The 13,996-nt window shown below is 37.4% G+C and overlaps 1 protein-coding gene across 2 annotated transcripts in view; it reads left to right on the plus strand.

The window, feature by feature from the left end:
- The window catches only part of adamts17.S (ADAM metallopeptidase with thrombospondin type 1 motif 17 S homeolog), a 163,702-nt gene that overhangs the window by 36,825 nt on the left and 112,881 nt on the right, over positions 1-13,996 (plus strand). For both annotated transcript variants that reach the window (XM_018255276.2, XM_018255277.2), the window contains exon 7: positions 854-897. In XM_018255276.2, coding sequence (XP_018110765.1) covers positions 854-897 — 44 coding nt within the window. The remainder of the gene's footprint in view (positions 1-853; positions 898-13,996) is intronic.

Consider the following 13,996-nt stretch of genomic DNA (forward strand, 5'->3'; position numbering starts at 1 on the left):
AACACTGAAAGCAATCAGCTGATTGGTTGCTATGGGTTACTGTCCAGGAGCAAATTTGCCCAGTGTTTATAAATGAGCTCCACTATTTTATTATTATAGAGAAAAAGGAAATATTCTTTTAAAATTTAGATTATAGACTAAATGGAGTCTATGGGAGACAACCATCCTGTAATTCAAAGATTTCTGGATTACGGGTTTCCGGATAATGCTGTATTTCACATGAATATTTGTACAGGGCTCCAGTAAATCTATGTCTGATTCGGTACCCTCCTAGGGCTATGTTGCATGTGGTTTATGTTTTTTTTGTCCTAGCCTATCCGTTCTTACATGTGAAAACACACATTCTGCTGTTTTTTTGGTAGCCATTTTAAATTCGTGTGTATTTTTCAATCTTATTACAGTGTTTTCTATAGTTTTGCTTTGAAACACTGGAACTTGGAAGAATTAATATGATTAGTGAATTCACATGACAGTATCTGTGTGTGTCATTATTAGAGAACTTCTCCACTATTTAATGCCCTTTGTTCAGATGGCCATATTTGTTGCAGACTTTTTTTTGGTGTGATTACCGTTACAAAGCTCAATTATACATTGCTACAAAAGGTTTGTTGTTATTTCACATTGTGTTATTACGTGCAGCAGTGTGCATGGTTACGCTCGGATTGATGTATGTTGTGGCGGTTTGCATGAAAAGAGAATTAGTGCAAAGGTTTGTGGGAGAGTAGAATAAATCATGTGCAATGTAGAAATACGTGCTTGTGAAAACCAGCCCTTATATATTGACATTAAAGAGGAATATTCTTTTCTTTCCTTAATTAGCGATCACTAAGTTTTATCGATGTCTCTTTTTCAGGACAGATTTCTGCGTCCACAAAGATGAACCTTGTGACACTGTGGGTAAGTGAAAAGTACTATTACATCTCCCATCAAGGAGTGCAGCGAGAGGCACAGCTTCTTCTTTGTTCAGTACATTGAAATCGTGTGCTGCTACAATACAGTCTTAAGGAATCAATTCTGGTAACACTTTGCTAGTGTGCAGGGGAAGTAGATCTGTAGGGAGAACTAGGGTCACAATGAATAGCTGTTCTGTCTCACACATGTATTAAACGATTTTTTCTGAGTCCGTAAGAATGGTGAATTGAAGGCAGGGCTCACAGTGAAATGGTGTTCAGGCATGGAGTGGGAGTAAGAACAGCTTGTGGATTTTGGAATGGAATAGTTGGTTCTCAGCAATACCTATTACAGTGCATTATTCTTCTCCAGCAGACTTCCAGAATACACATCACACACACAGTCATTTCCTGACTTTATACTGTGCCACTTGGTATTGGTGGATGTCTAAATGGCTAAAGTGCAGTGCCCGTTGCTGTAGTGCCGTGGAATATATAGTGCACTGTGTGATCATTTTAAAAGAACACTAACCCAGTTTCATGAGGGATGCACTGAATTCATCTAAATACTGAATTCTCTACTAAAGATTCCGTCTGATAGTAAATCAAACCTGAACCAATACTTGCCTGTTTCGATTTGAGCTAAATCAACATATGCTCCATCCAAAAATGGGTCTCCCTCAAGCCTCTAGCACTTTAAAGTCATTTGACATCAATGGTTCAGATTTGGTTAGGGTTAAACGCAAAGGATCTGGTAAATTCTAAATTCATTGTATCAGTATTCTTTTTATTTGTATTATTTTTGTATTTGTGTAATGGCAATATTGAAATTAGAATATATCACTTGTGTTACTCATAACGACCTTACACTGTATTCTCTAATATTATATACAGATTTTACTGCAGCCATTTTTCTGTGTTTCTCATATATATCTTTATATTCGTGGCCAAACGCCATCTTGTTCAAAAATCCTTGCCCACTATAATGCTTAGCTGTTTGGGTGATTGTGCTGCTACAAAAGTTTTTGTGACAAAGAAGAAATTAAATAGGTTGGAAACCCAATTCCATGCCATATCAATCACTATCATTAATTTTGTAGGTAAAATACATTTAATAATTTTAAATATAGAAAACTGCATGGGCATTACTCTGGTATTAGTAAGTTCCATGTGTAAAGTAATATATTCATTTTTTTTACATTAATTGCCCTTAGTTGTCTGGTATCAGACCTAGACATCTGTTACATATTGGGGTTTCGATTAAGATATTTCTGAAAAAAAATAGAATGTTACTGTTTTCCTAAAATGAAGTTGTATACTTTTACTTTAATTGTACTTTAACTGTATATGTAAATGTAGTCTGTCCCCAGATTACCCAACAAAAAATTGGCTTTGGGCCTGGTAGACAGAATTAAGATGTTATCTTTTGCTTAACCTGATCCTGGAGTTCATGATTTCAAAATCTTGCATATTGGGTGGAAAACATTCCTTGAACTTAATCAGCAGTAGCTATGGGTTATCTTCAGGACAGAATTAAGAGGAAGGATAATCACCAGGCAGACAGATGGAGTCAAAATACACAACATTTTTCATGTTTATAATACCGTCTGCCTAGTCAGTGCATAGTGCCGCTCGTATACATACAAAGCAAGAGCTGTGCTTTTAGTTAAAGTTAAATGGATACTACACCTTATATTTTAGGGTCCCAAATTTCTAGCCAAATTCTTTAATGAATTAGTTCCTCTTTAAAATACAGCTAGCTAGTATAGTGTTATCTATCAACTTTTACAATGGGTTACCAAGGACATTTAGTGCAGATCATCATGTAGTTTATTGTACTTGTATACTACTGCATCTTGAAAGATTGTTTTGCAAAACAGAAAGAGAATTTTGATTGCTTGATGGCTAGCCTCATTGTGTTTTTAAAGGAAAACCATACTCCTCATTTGGACATGAGCTCATTCAGCTTGGATTATATAAACAGGTGTATAAATAAATTAATAAATCCTTTAATTTATTTTATGCATATCCCATCCCACTCTGTTCCTTTATTGGGTTAGTTCACAGCACCTCTTCTGGAAGGCATTTCCATGCATGTACAGGTATGAGATTCCTTATCTGGAAATCCGTTATCCAGAGTGCTCCCAATTATGGGATGGCTGTCTCCCATAGACTTAATTATAAGCAAATAATTCTCTGTAATAATAAAACAGCTAAGTGGGCCTCTGTCTGGATAAGAAATTCCCAAGGTGAGTGGATGGTTCTCTTCTTTAACAGGTAATCTACGAGGTCAATGGATAGTTCTCTACGGAGTGCGTAGAGTAGCAATGAGTACAGGGATGGCTATAGGCAAATTAACATCATTTAACTGGCATTCCTCCATTGGCATTAATACTGCAACCCTCCAATATGGTTTTTATTATATTAAAATCTTTTTGAAGACAAAGAGATCCAAAACTAAAATTCAACATGTGGCTGTTACCAGAAACCTACAAAGTACAAACTAGCGTCCCAGCTGCTGCTAACAATCGGTCTACCTGTTCAGCCTGTTTTCTTATTTCCTTTCCCCGCCATAATACTGCATTGTTTGCCATTGGCATTGCTAATTAAATACTCATGTGCAAAATACCAAAAGCAACAAGATGTGTTAATGGGAAGAGATCCATCTTGCAACTTTGCCACTAGTCTTAAAGCAGTCATCACCCCTTTACAGATAGCATATAGAGTTATGTAGAGTTATAGTAGTAGACTATTTTAGAATTAGTTGAAATAGTTTAGTGTTAGTTAGTATGCAGCAACTTCACTTTAAAAGGATGGACCACATTTAAGTTAACTTTTAGTACATTATAGAATGGCCCATTCTAAGCAACGTATCAATTGGTACTCGTTATTTCTTTTTTATAGTTTTAATTATTTGCCTTTTTCACGGACACCACCTAAAAAAATGGTCTGTAAAGCTACTAATGTATTATTATTGCTAGTTTTTTTTACTCCTCTTTCTATTCAGATCCTCTCCTATTAATATTTCAGTCTCTTATTAAAATCAAAGCATGGTTGTTAGGGTAATTTGGACCCTCACAAACATATTGCTAAAATTGCAAACTGTAGAACTGCTGAACAAAAAGCTAAATTACTCAAAAAACACAAATAATAAAAATTGAAAATCAATTGCAACTTGTCTCCGATTATCACTCACTACATCAGTGATCCCCAACCAGTGGCTTATGAGCAACCTGTTGCTCACCAACCCCTTGGATGTTGCTCCCAATGGCCTCCAAGCAGATTCTTATTTTTCAATTCCTGGCTTGAAGGCAAACTTGTGGTGCATAAAACCACGTCTGCTGCTAAACAGAGCCTCCTGGTAGCTTCTTGTCCACATTGGAGCTACCAGTAGCCAGTCAGAGCCCATATTTTGCACCCCCGGGAACATTTTACATGCTTGTGGTGCTCTTCACTACTTTTAGTAGATTTCAGCAGCCCAGCATTGTCCATTAACAATCACCCATTTGGAGATTTCCCATTATTCATATTTGAAATGAACAGTATTGGGCAATGGGTAGCAATTTATTAAATACAACAATGTGTGTTTGTGTTTTGGTATAATAAAGAGCAGTTAGAGTTTTGATTGCAGGGTAATACATGATGTGGTAGATCCTGATAACAGTCGACCCAAAAATGGCAACGTCTGGGCCCTCTTGCAGTAGATCAGTAGAGGGGAGACAGGGTAGACTAAGCAGCAGATAATTTTCCTGGCATAGCAAGCATGAATTAGCTAATTTGGCATGTATATCATGTTTATGTTTAATAAATGTGAGTGAAGCTAGTCGAAATATCTGTAATTTCGCGTATTATGTGGCCACAGCAGAAAAGCTTTCTATTATGTCCTTTTCATTCAGTCCTCTGAATGTAAATGCTTAGTTTCTTTGCAATCAACTTGACAGAAGAGATCACTACTGACACCTCCATAGCAAACACAGCCATTCATAGCTCTTCATATAGAAGGAATAGCTTTCATGTATCACCATAATCTCTAGAAACACCAGGTGCTTATTATTCAGGCCTTGGCTTTACTTTTTTTTATACACATTGAGTAAAATATATTGGTATAGCTCATTCTGCACTGGGATCTATAATGATTGGTAGGGTTGTGTGTATTTCTGTATTACAGTCCAGGGCCAAACTAGGGGTTTGCAGAGTAGGCACATGCCTAGAACTTGAGCTGGGGGGGCGCCAAGCACTTACCTTCTCTGCCTCATACTCTAGTCCGATCCCCCATCTCCACTCCCATGCCAGCGATGTACGCGTGTGTATTTGTGCGCCTATCCATGCATGAGGCAGGGCAGTCCGGCCAGGTGCCTGGCCCAGCGATGTTACAGCCATAAGTATCTTGACTAAAGGACCAAATTTAGAGATTCTAATGGAAGAGTGTCCTCTGGTGGTAAAATTATCATCGATGAGTTACTACACAATGGGGTATATTTATCAAAGAGTGAAGTTTGAGATCTCCACAGTCCTCTAGAGTGAAATTCCGCCACTCTCCATTCATTTCTATGGGATTTTGAAAGGTGTATTTATCAAAGGATGAACTTTCACCCATTGATCAATACTCTTTTAAAAATCCCATAGAAATAAATAAATGGGATTATAATAATGTATGAGCTCAGCATCTGTTAAACATTGGAAACTGTCAAATTTTTCAGATATGAAAATATGCAATATGGAGCAGATATATTACAGATATGGGACCTGTTGTTCAGAATGCTCCTGGGGTTTTCCGGATAACGGAACTTTCCATCGTTTGAATCATTATACCTTAAGACTACTAGAAAATCATGTAAACATTAAATAAACCCAATAGGCTGGCTTTGCTTCCAATAAGGATTAATTATATCTTAGTTTGGATCAAATACAAAGTAATCTTTTATTATAACAGAGAAAAAGGAAATAATTTTTAAAAATTTTACTTAATTGATTATAATGGAGCCTATGGGAGGCGGCCTTTCCCTAATTCAGAGTTTTCTGGATAATACCTGTATTGTGTAACCCGGGGAAACCAGGCAGATTCCCAGTAGTTTGATCCATTTGCAATTTAACAACAGTTTAGGGATGTTCACAGTGTTAACGAATATACACATTTATCATAGCTGACACATGCAGACAAAATGGATTTTCATTGGGTGTCAGTTCTCTGCACTGCTCAGCAGCTACACGGTGTACTAACACCTATTAGAATTTGTATCAGATACAGGGATTGACAATTCAATAATAATTTGCTAATTTTTAAATCTAAAACTGTCCATTTTTATTGTTGTTTACATCCACTGTAGACTATTGTGATGCCACTTTTGTGTCACACAGACATGATAACACATGATTGTAAAAATGTCTCTTTTCAGGGGAAATTTAAGCCTATATAAATTATATTCTAATATGGGGATTGAAGACCTTTGGCCATTTAGGAGCAGAACTAACTTCAAATATTTGTATGGCAGCTGTTCTACTGGAGGAATGCCGGGAGTACTAATACAGAGTCTTGACCTATTATCTATAATATATTCAGACTTGGGGAAGGTAACATGGTCATATTAAATAGCTTGAACCAATAAAACATAAAAAATATCTGTTTAAGAACTGCTGCATAACTATTACTTGTTTTACTAGTGTTAGGTCTGTCTCTGCATGATTCTGTTTAAAGGAACATTAACACCAAAAAATAAGTGTTGTAAAGGAATGACAATATAATGTAGCGGTGCCCTGTATTGGAAAAACTGGTGTGTTTGCTTTCCAAACACTACTATAGTTTATATAATTAAGATTCTGTGTAGCCATGGGGGCAGCCATTCAAGCACAGGATACACATTAGATAATAGTCCTGAAGAATCCCATTGGATTGTATGTACTACAGAGCTTGTCTGTTATCTGCTGTGTATCATGTACCTTTTTCACATTTGAAAGGCTGCCCCCATGGCTAAACAACAGCTTGTTTATATAAACTATAGTAGTGTTAGTAGTGTTTCTGATGCATACACACCAGTTGTACCAGTGCAGGGCAACATTACTTTATATTTTCATTACTTTAAAACACTGTAATGTGTTGTTGTTACTGTTGCTTTAGGGTAAGTCCCCAAACGCCTTCCCTGTTCCTGCGCCAGCTAAAATGAAAAAAACGCCGGCGCTTATCACACGCGGCAGTTTGTTTTCCGAAGTCGCCCGAAGTTGCCTCACGAGGAAACTTCGGTCAACTTCGGAAAACGAATTGCCGCGTGTGATTAGCTCCGGCGTTTTTTTCATTTTAGCCGGTGCATGTTCAGGGTAGGCGTTTGGGGAGATTGGTCGCCGCAAAAACGAGGCGATTAGTCACCAGTGGCACAGTTTGGTTTTCTCTCAGTATCATTATTTGGTGTGCTGTGTAATATAAACTACTAAACCTACAGCATAAAGCATCAAAAGATATAAAAAGGGCCCATGTCTGCAAATATATAAACAGAGAACAATTAGAATGGGTCTCTGAATAGGCAGGACAAACCTTCTCCCCTACAAATGAATGTTCCCACAAAGATATATACACTTCGGGATGCTCGGTACTACATACCATAAGCTGCTTCCGTGAGTGTAAGATAGAAATGCTCATAAGTGGAGTATATCCATACAATGATGTGGGGAATAAAAAAACATTGTGCATAAAGTATGTAGCCACTGGATAAACACAAGACCATTGTAAGGTAAACAAGAAGCCTTTCTAATTCCTGCCACACACATACACAGTGCTGCCTCATCAAATCCGCAGATAATATGAAATATGCTCTAAACCAAATAATGGTCAGAGCTTTCCACAAAAACTAGCATAGCCTTTATAGGAAAAGAAACTTGTGAAATGAAATTCATTAAATAAAGGCATAAGGACAAAACCATTTCTATACCAAATATGTGTAAGCTTCAGCGAGGAGTGGTGGTTCATATCAAAGGGGAGTTTAGGAAGTTTGCTTTATCAGATGCTGAAAATAAGGGATGCACCCAATCAATAGCTATTGGATCTAGCCCAAACATATATACTTCACAAAATGATTTGACCTATTCCCAAACTGAAACCTTATTTCCATATTTAAATTTAAGGAAAAATGTGATCGGTGGCCACATGCCATTTTCCAGAGCTTCACACTTCACAATGGTTCTGATTTGGTTCATCTGAACATTTATGGGGGTATTATGTTTCATTAGCGCTTAAAACACTCGCTTATGCCTTTTGTGAACGACCACGTTTTTGTCCGATTACAGACCTTAACGACTCGCAATGTTTGGGAACATGCGCAGTGTATGTAATAAAAAAAATATTTAACAAAACTCTAGAGCAGTTGTTAATGCTAACCTTTGCTTAGTGATAATGAATGATGTAATATTTGCCAGCGAATTCTTTTACATTGCCAGCAACGCTAAACAATCTCAAAAACGCCATTTTAAATAATTTTTTTTAATTACATCCCACTTTAGAATTCAGCTGAATCCAACCAAATACTACAAAAAGTGGCTTGAATTTGACCAAATCTCAATCCTGGTGCATCCCAACAGAAGATACAGCACCTCAAATAGCATACATTCTGTTTAGCTTACAACTTCAAGCTGTCAATGTCATTTTAGGCTGTTTCTTCTGAAGCTGTCCAGCTATTGATGGACTTCCAAGGAATTAAAGTTCAACAATGCAACAATTAACAGCTCAGACCTAGAATAGCAAGTAATGTTCATCTATTTCTTTCTCAAAGTGCAAATATGTCCTTTATGTCTTGTGCCAAGCACGGGATGTCCTGTGTGATTTATATACTGCCATGTTTCAAGGCATTCATGTTTCAGACATCAGATACATTTTGTCTTACACGTGAAGGTTATTGCGGCACTTACCCGTCAACATTTCTTTCATGTAGCCTTACCTACACAGGTGCTTTGGAGGGCATCTTCAGATGAACCTACTTGTACATGGGAGGTTACTATGGAAAACCACACTTGGAGTACATGAAATAATGTCTTAGACTTGTATGACATTCATTGGCAACCAGTTGCACCTAGACTCTAGTATATATTCATGTAGTTATCATGGAAGGACCAGTGCAAGACTATTTATTGGGAGTATAGAAGGATAAGACTTTGTCTTCCCTTTTTGGTGATGATTTGCTAACTCCTTCAACAATCTCTCTCTTCTGCAAAGCCACCTTAATATACCCACATTTGTGCATTTCTTAGGCTAATAGATTACTTTTATCTGCCATATTGGCAAATCAGATAAGTAGAACTATATGTCTACTGTATATGATAGCCCCCTGTTAAAAACTTTTAAGCAAATGAAAATCAAATAAAGGAGTTTCTCGTACAAACCCTCAAAATTCTAACCTGCATATTCAACATTAAAATACATTTCTAAAAATTTTAAAAGATTCGCCAGGACAACGCTAATTCACTAAAATCCGAAGTTGCTTCCCAGGGCGCCGAATGCTGGCGAAGTTGCGCTAGCGTTACTGCTCAAAGCGAAGTTGCGCTACCATTGCCTAATTTGCATACGGCGGGAAGTTAACGTTGAATGGACGTATATGTTGCAGAAAATACATTACACTACACAAGCCCAGGGAACCTTAATAAAATAAAATAAAGTTGTTATATTGCCCTACACATGAGCCCAGTGTATAGTTTATGTCCCATATGTTAGGAAATGTAGGGGTAAGCCGGTTACCCCCAAAAGAATTTATGCTATTTTTCACCCTATCGCCCTGAAAAAAGAAAAGTCGCAAGCGTTTTTTGTTGTTCAACTATTTTATGAGGAACTTCTATCTACTTTATTGCACTTCGTCTGGTCTGAGGTGGCGAAGGCAAGTCTGGTGCAAGAGGTAACGTTCAGTAAAATCCGCATCTCAGTGAATTTGCGTAGTTATATCCATTCACCAGAGTGCAAATTCGCCAGGCTTAAGGGAGTGAAGTACTGCTAGAGTCTATCTCCTTCGCTAGCGACCGTTAATAAATCGGCGAAGTACTGAAATGACGTCACGCTGGCGAATTTGCCTCATAGTGTGTTATAGAATTGTTAATCTTAGCAACTTTTCCATTGGCCTTCATTCCTTTTTTATAATTCTAAAATTATTTGCCTTCTGTTTGTTTCCTATTTTCAAATGGGGGTCACTGACCCCATCTTAAAACACATTCTCTGTAAGGCTACAAATTTATTGTTATTGCTACTTTTTTTTTTTACTTCTCTCATCTTACTTTCTATTCAGGATCTCTCCTATTCATATTCCAGTGACGTATTCATATCAATACATGGTTGATAGGGCAATTTGGACTCTAGCAACCAAATTGCAAACTGGAGAATGGCTGAATAAAAAGCTAAATAACTCAAAAACACAAATAATAAAATATGAAAACAAATTATAAATTGTCTCAGAATATAACTCTACATCATACTATATTTAAAGGTAAACAACCCTTTAAATTTGGCAATGAAAAAGTGCTAAGAATGAGCTGAATCCTGATTTGGTGCATCTATATGATCACCCACAATAGTGCTGGAGATACATTTGGTGTTAGTGACTGAAAGAACCTGACTGGCAGAGACAAGAAGATGTCATTTCATATACAGGCAGTCCCCGGGTTACGTACAAGATTAGATCTGTAGGTTTGTTAAGTTGAATTTGTATGTACGTTGAAACATATACATTTACTTTTATTTAAATATAACAAGACAGATGTTTGCCTTCCTGTGCTCTGCAGTGGTCAACATATGCCAGAGGGGATTGGGGCAAGGGGTTTATTAAAGCTAAATTTTAAATGCCAAGCAAACCACAGTACATTACTGTAATTGCCTCCGTTTGTAAGGATGATTTGTATATGTGTGGTGTATGTAACTCGAGTAGCCATGGCTACCACATTAGTCCAGCCAATGTCTGGCTCATTTTAATTCCCTGTAATTATATAGTTATATGAAAACATTTGGGGACCCCTCTAAGCCTGCATAATAATTTAATCCACTTTCAACAAAAAAGATAACCGTGGTATGTCTTTCCTTTCCCGAGAACATCTGAGTACTGGGGTGTTTTCTGAGCAAAGATTTTTAGTGAAGCGGCATTCCGTTGTATGAAATTAAATCAAATTTGAAAAACTGGCTGTGCAAAAAATTGAGTACCCTTGTAATTTTGCTAATTTGAATGCATGTAACTGCTCAATACTGAATACTGGTAACACCAAATTGGTTGGATTAGCTCGTTAAGCCTTGAACTTCATAGGCAGGTGTGTCCGATCATGAGAAAAGGTATTTAAGGGGCCAATTGCAAGTTGTGCTTCTGTTTGACTCTCCTCTGAAGAGTGACAGCATGGGATCCTCAAAGCAACTCTCAAAAGATTTGAAAACAAAGATCGTTCTGTATCATGGTTTAGGGGAAGGCTATAGAAGTTATCTCAGAGGTTTAAACTGCCAGTTTCAACTGTAAGGAATGTAATCAGGAAATGGAAGGCCACAGGCACAGTTGCTGTAAAACCCTGGTCTGGCAGACCAAGAAAAATACAGGAGAGCATTTGCGGAGTATTATGAGTGGTTACAGACAACCAAAAGATCTCCTCCAAAGACCTGCAAGAACAACTTGCTGTAGATGGTGTATCTGTACATCGTTCTACAATTCAGCGCAATTTGCAATTAGAACATCTGTATGTCAGGGTTATGAGAAAGAAGTCCTTTCTGCACTCACACCACAAACAGAGTTGCTTGTTGTATGCAAAAGCTCATTTAGACACACAGTCATTTTGGAACAAAGTGCTTTGGATTGATGAAACTAAAATTGAGTCATTTGGTCATAACAAAAAGTGATTTGCATGGCAGAAGAAGAACACCACATTCCAAGAAAAACACCTTCTACCTACTGTCAAATTTGTTGGAGGTTCCATCATGCTGTGGGGCTAGTTCAGGGACTGGGGCCCTTGTTAAAGTCGAGGGTCAGATGAATTCAATCTAATATCAACAAATTCTTCAGGATAATGTTCAAGCATCAGTCACAAAGTTGGATATCTTGTTGGATATTTCAACAAGACAATGACCCTAAACACACTTCGAAATCTACAAAGGCATTTATGCAGAGGGAGAAGTACATTATTCTGGAATGGCCGTCACAGTCCCCCGAATATCATCGGAAATCTATGGGATGATTTGAAGTAGGCTGTCCATGCTTGACAGCCATCAAATTTAACTGAACTGGAGAGATTTTGTATGGATGAATGGTCAAAAATACCCCCATCCAGGCACTCCTCAAACGCTATAGGAGACGTCTAGGGGCTGTTATATTTGCAAAAGGAGGCTCAACTTTTTATTGATGTATTAATGTAATATCTCTGTTGGGGTGCCCAAATTTATGCACCTGTCTAATTTTGTTATGATGAATATTTTCTGTTAATCCAATAAACTTTGTCACTGCAGAAATACTACTGTTTCCATAAGGCATGTTCTGTATTAAAAGGAAATTGCTTCTGTGAAAGCTCAGCCAATGATGAACAAAACTCCAAAGAATTCAAAGGGGTTTCCAAACTTTTTCATATGACTGTAACCTGACCTAGTCCATTGCTAATAACATCTGGGCACGTTCGTTTATACTGCCTATCTGAATCTCCTCATTTATACTGTCGCATACACCAATGATCCTTTTCAGATCATCTGAAATCTTCATGTATATGGAGAGGAAATGTATACTTGTATTTTTATGAATTGGCTTTGCTCATAAGGAACAAGGATTAGGGATGATCTATTAATGGCCTTTTGTTAAAAGTTGCTGTTCGTGTTTTGTGTCTTTGGTCAGTGGACAGTATTGGCCTTTTGTTTATTGTTATTGAGTATATTAATGCATTTTGGGGTGTTGTTTCAACCTCCCTTCATCAGATAATGTACCTCTGCTGCAATAAATGCTGCTGCCTGCTGTTCAACTTTTTATTCGGGGCTTTATTGGTGGCTTGCATTGTTATCAGGACTGTCCATTATATTGGTGAGCCTGAGCAGTTCTAAATTGTACAAATCATAACTGCAGAGAATAACAACAACATCTGGTTTAAATACATTTTCCACTAATAATGTTTCTGACCTGTATCATGGCTGGAAATGCATAGTGTATGGGAATGTTTGATATTTGCTGTTCCTTTGGTCCGATAGTGTTAGCCTTCTTATCTCACACCTCCTTCCCACTAGAGATAGTTCCATAACATTCCACTGGATACTGTGGTTAATGAGTGGGCCAGACTGATTCACATGAATTCACAGAGCAGTTCTACATATCCACCCATCCAAGTGCTATCTTAATCTCCATCCTGACAGCTACTTACTCTTCTTCTCAGAGATGGCTTTACAGCTCTGCTTATTATTTGGGGGCATGTAGCCAGAGGTGCCTCATTACACAGAACATTAACATTTGTGTCATTAAGCAAGTTTAAGCCTTGCACAAATCCGGTCTATTTGTCATGTGGCAGAAATACTTGAGGAGATCAGGACTGGTTCATTAAGTGCGTACTTAAATTAAATAGATTTAGGGGTTGAATCTGCATGATGAATGCATACTGAGGCAGAAGACCGCAAATTAATGTGATACAGGTGGAAGAAATTTCATGCATCACTTGCCACTTGGAATGTTAAACCGTTGTATCGTTTGTCTGGGTCTCAATCACCCCCCTGTTAAACGAAAGGTATAGATACACTCACCATTATTTTTATCTGTGCTTGAAAAATGTAGAAGGATTTTCCACACCATTGGCTCTGTTATAAACAACTTATCTTGTCTTATAACTTGTTGAGATAATGCCTCTGGGAAGACATGACAAAATTACCAAACATTGGGTGTTTGAAGAAAAATGGTTTGTTGCTTTTGGGATAAATGGCCATATTTCTAAATGGAAAGATTGGTTCCAAAACCCAGTATAGGATCTGTTACCCAGAATGTCATTATGTAGAAAGTTCCAAATTACTGGAAGTTCATCTCCAACAGATTCCATTTTAATCAAATAATTCACTTTTTTTTTTAAAAAAAAAAAAAACAACCCTTTTCTTAATAATAATAATAATAATAATAATAATAATAATAGAACAGTACCTTGCGCATGAT

Source organism: Xenopus laevis, chromosome 3S (assembly GCF_017654675.1).
Source record: "Xenopus laevis strain J_2021 chromosome 3S, Xenopus_laevis_v10.1, whole genome shotgun sequence".
In the NCBI taxonomy this organism is placed as follows: domain Eukaryota; kingdom Metazoa; phylum Chordata; class Amphibia; order Anura; family Pipidae; genus Xenopus; species Xenopus laevis.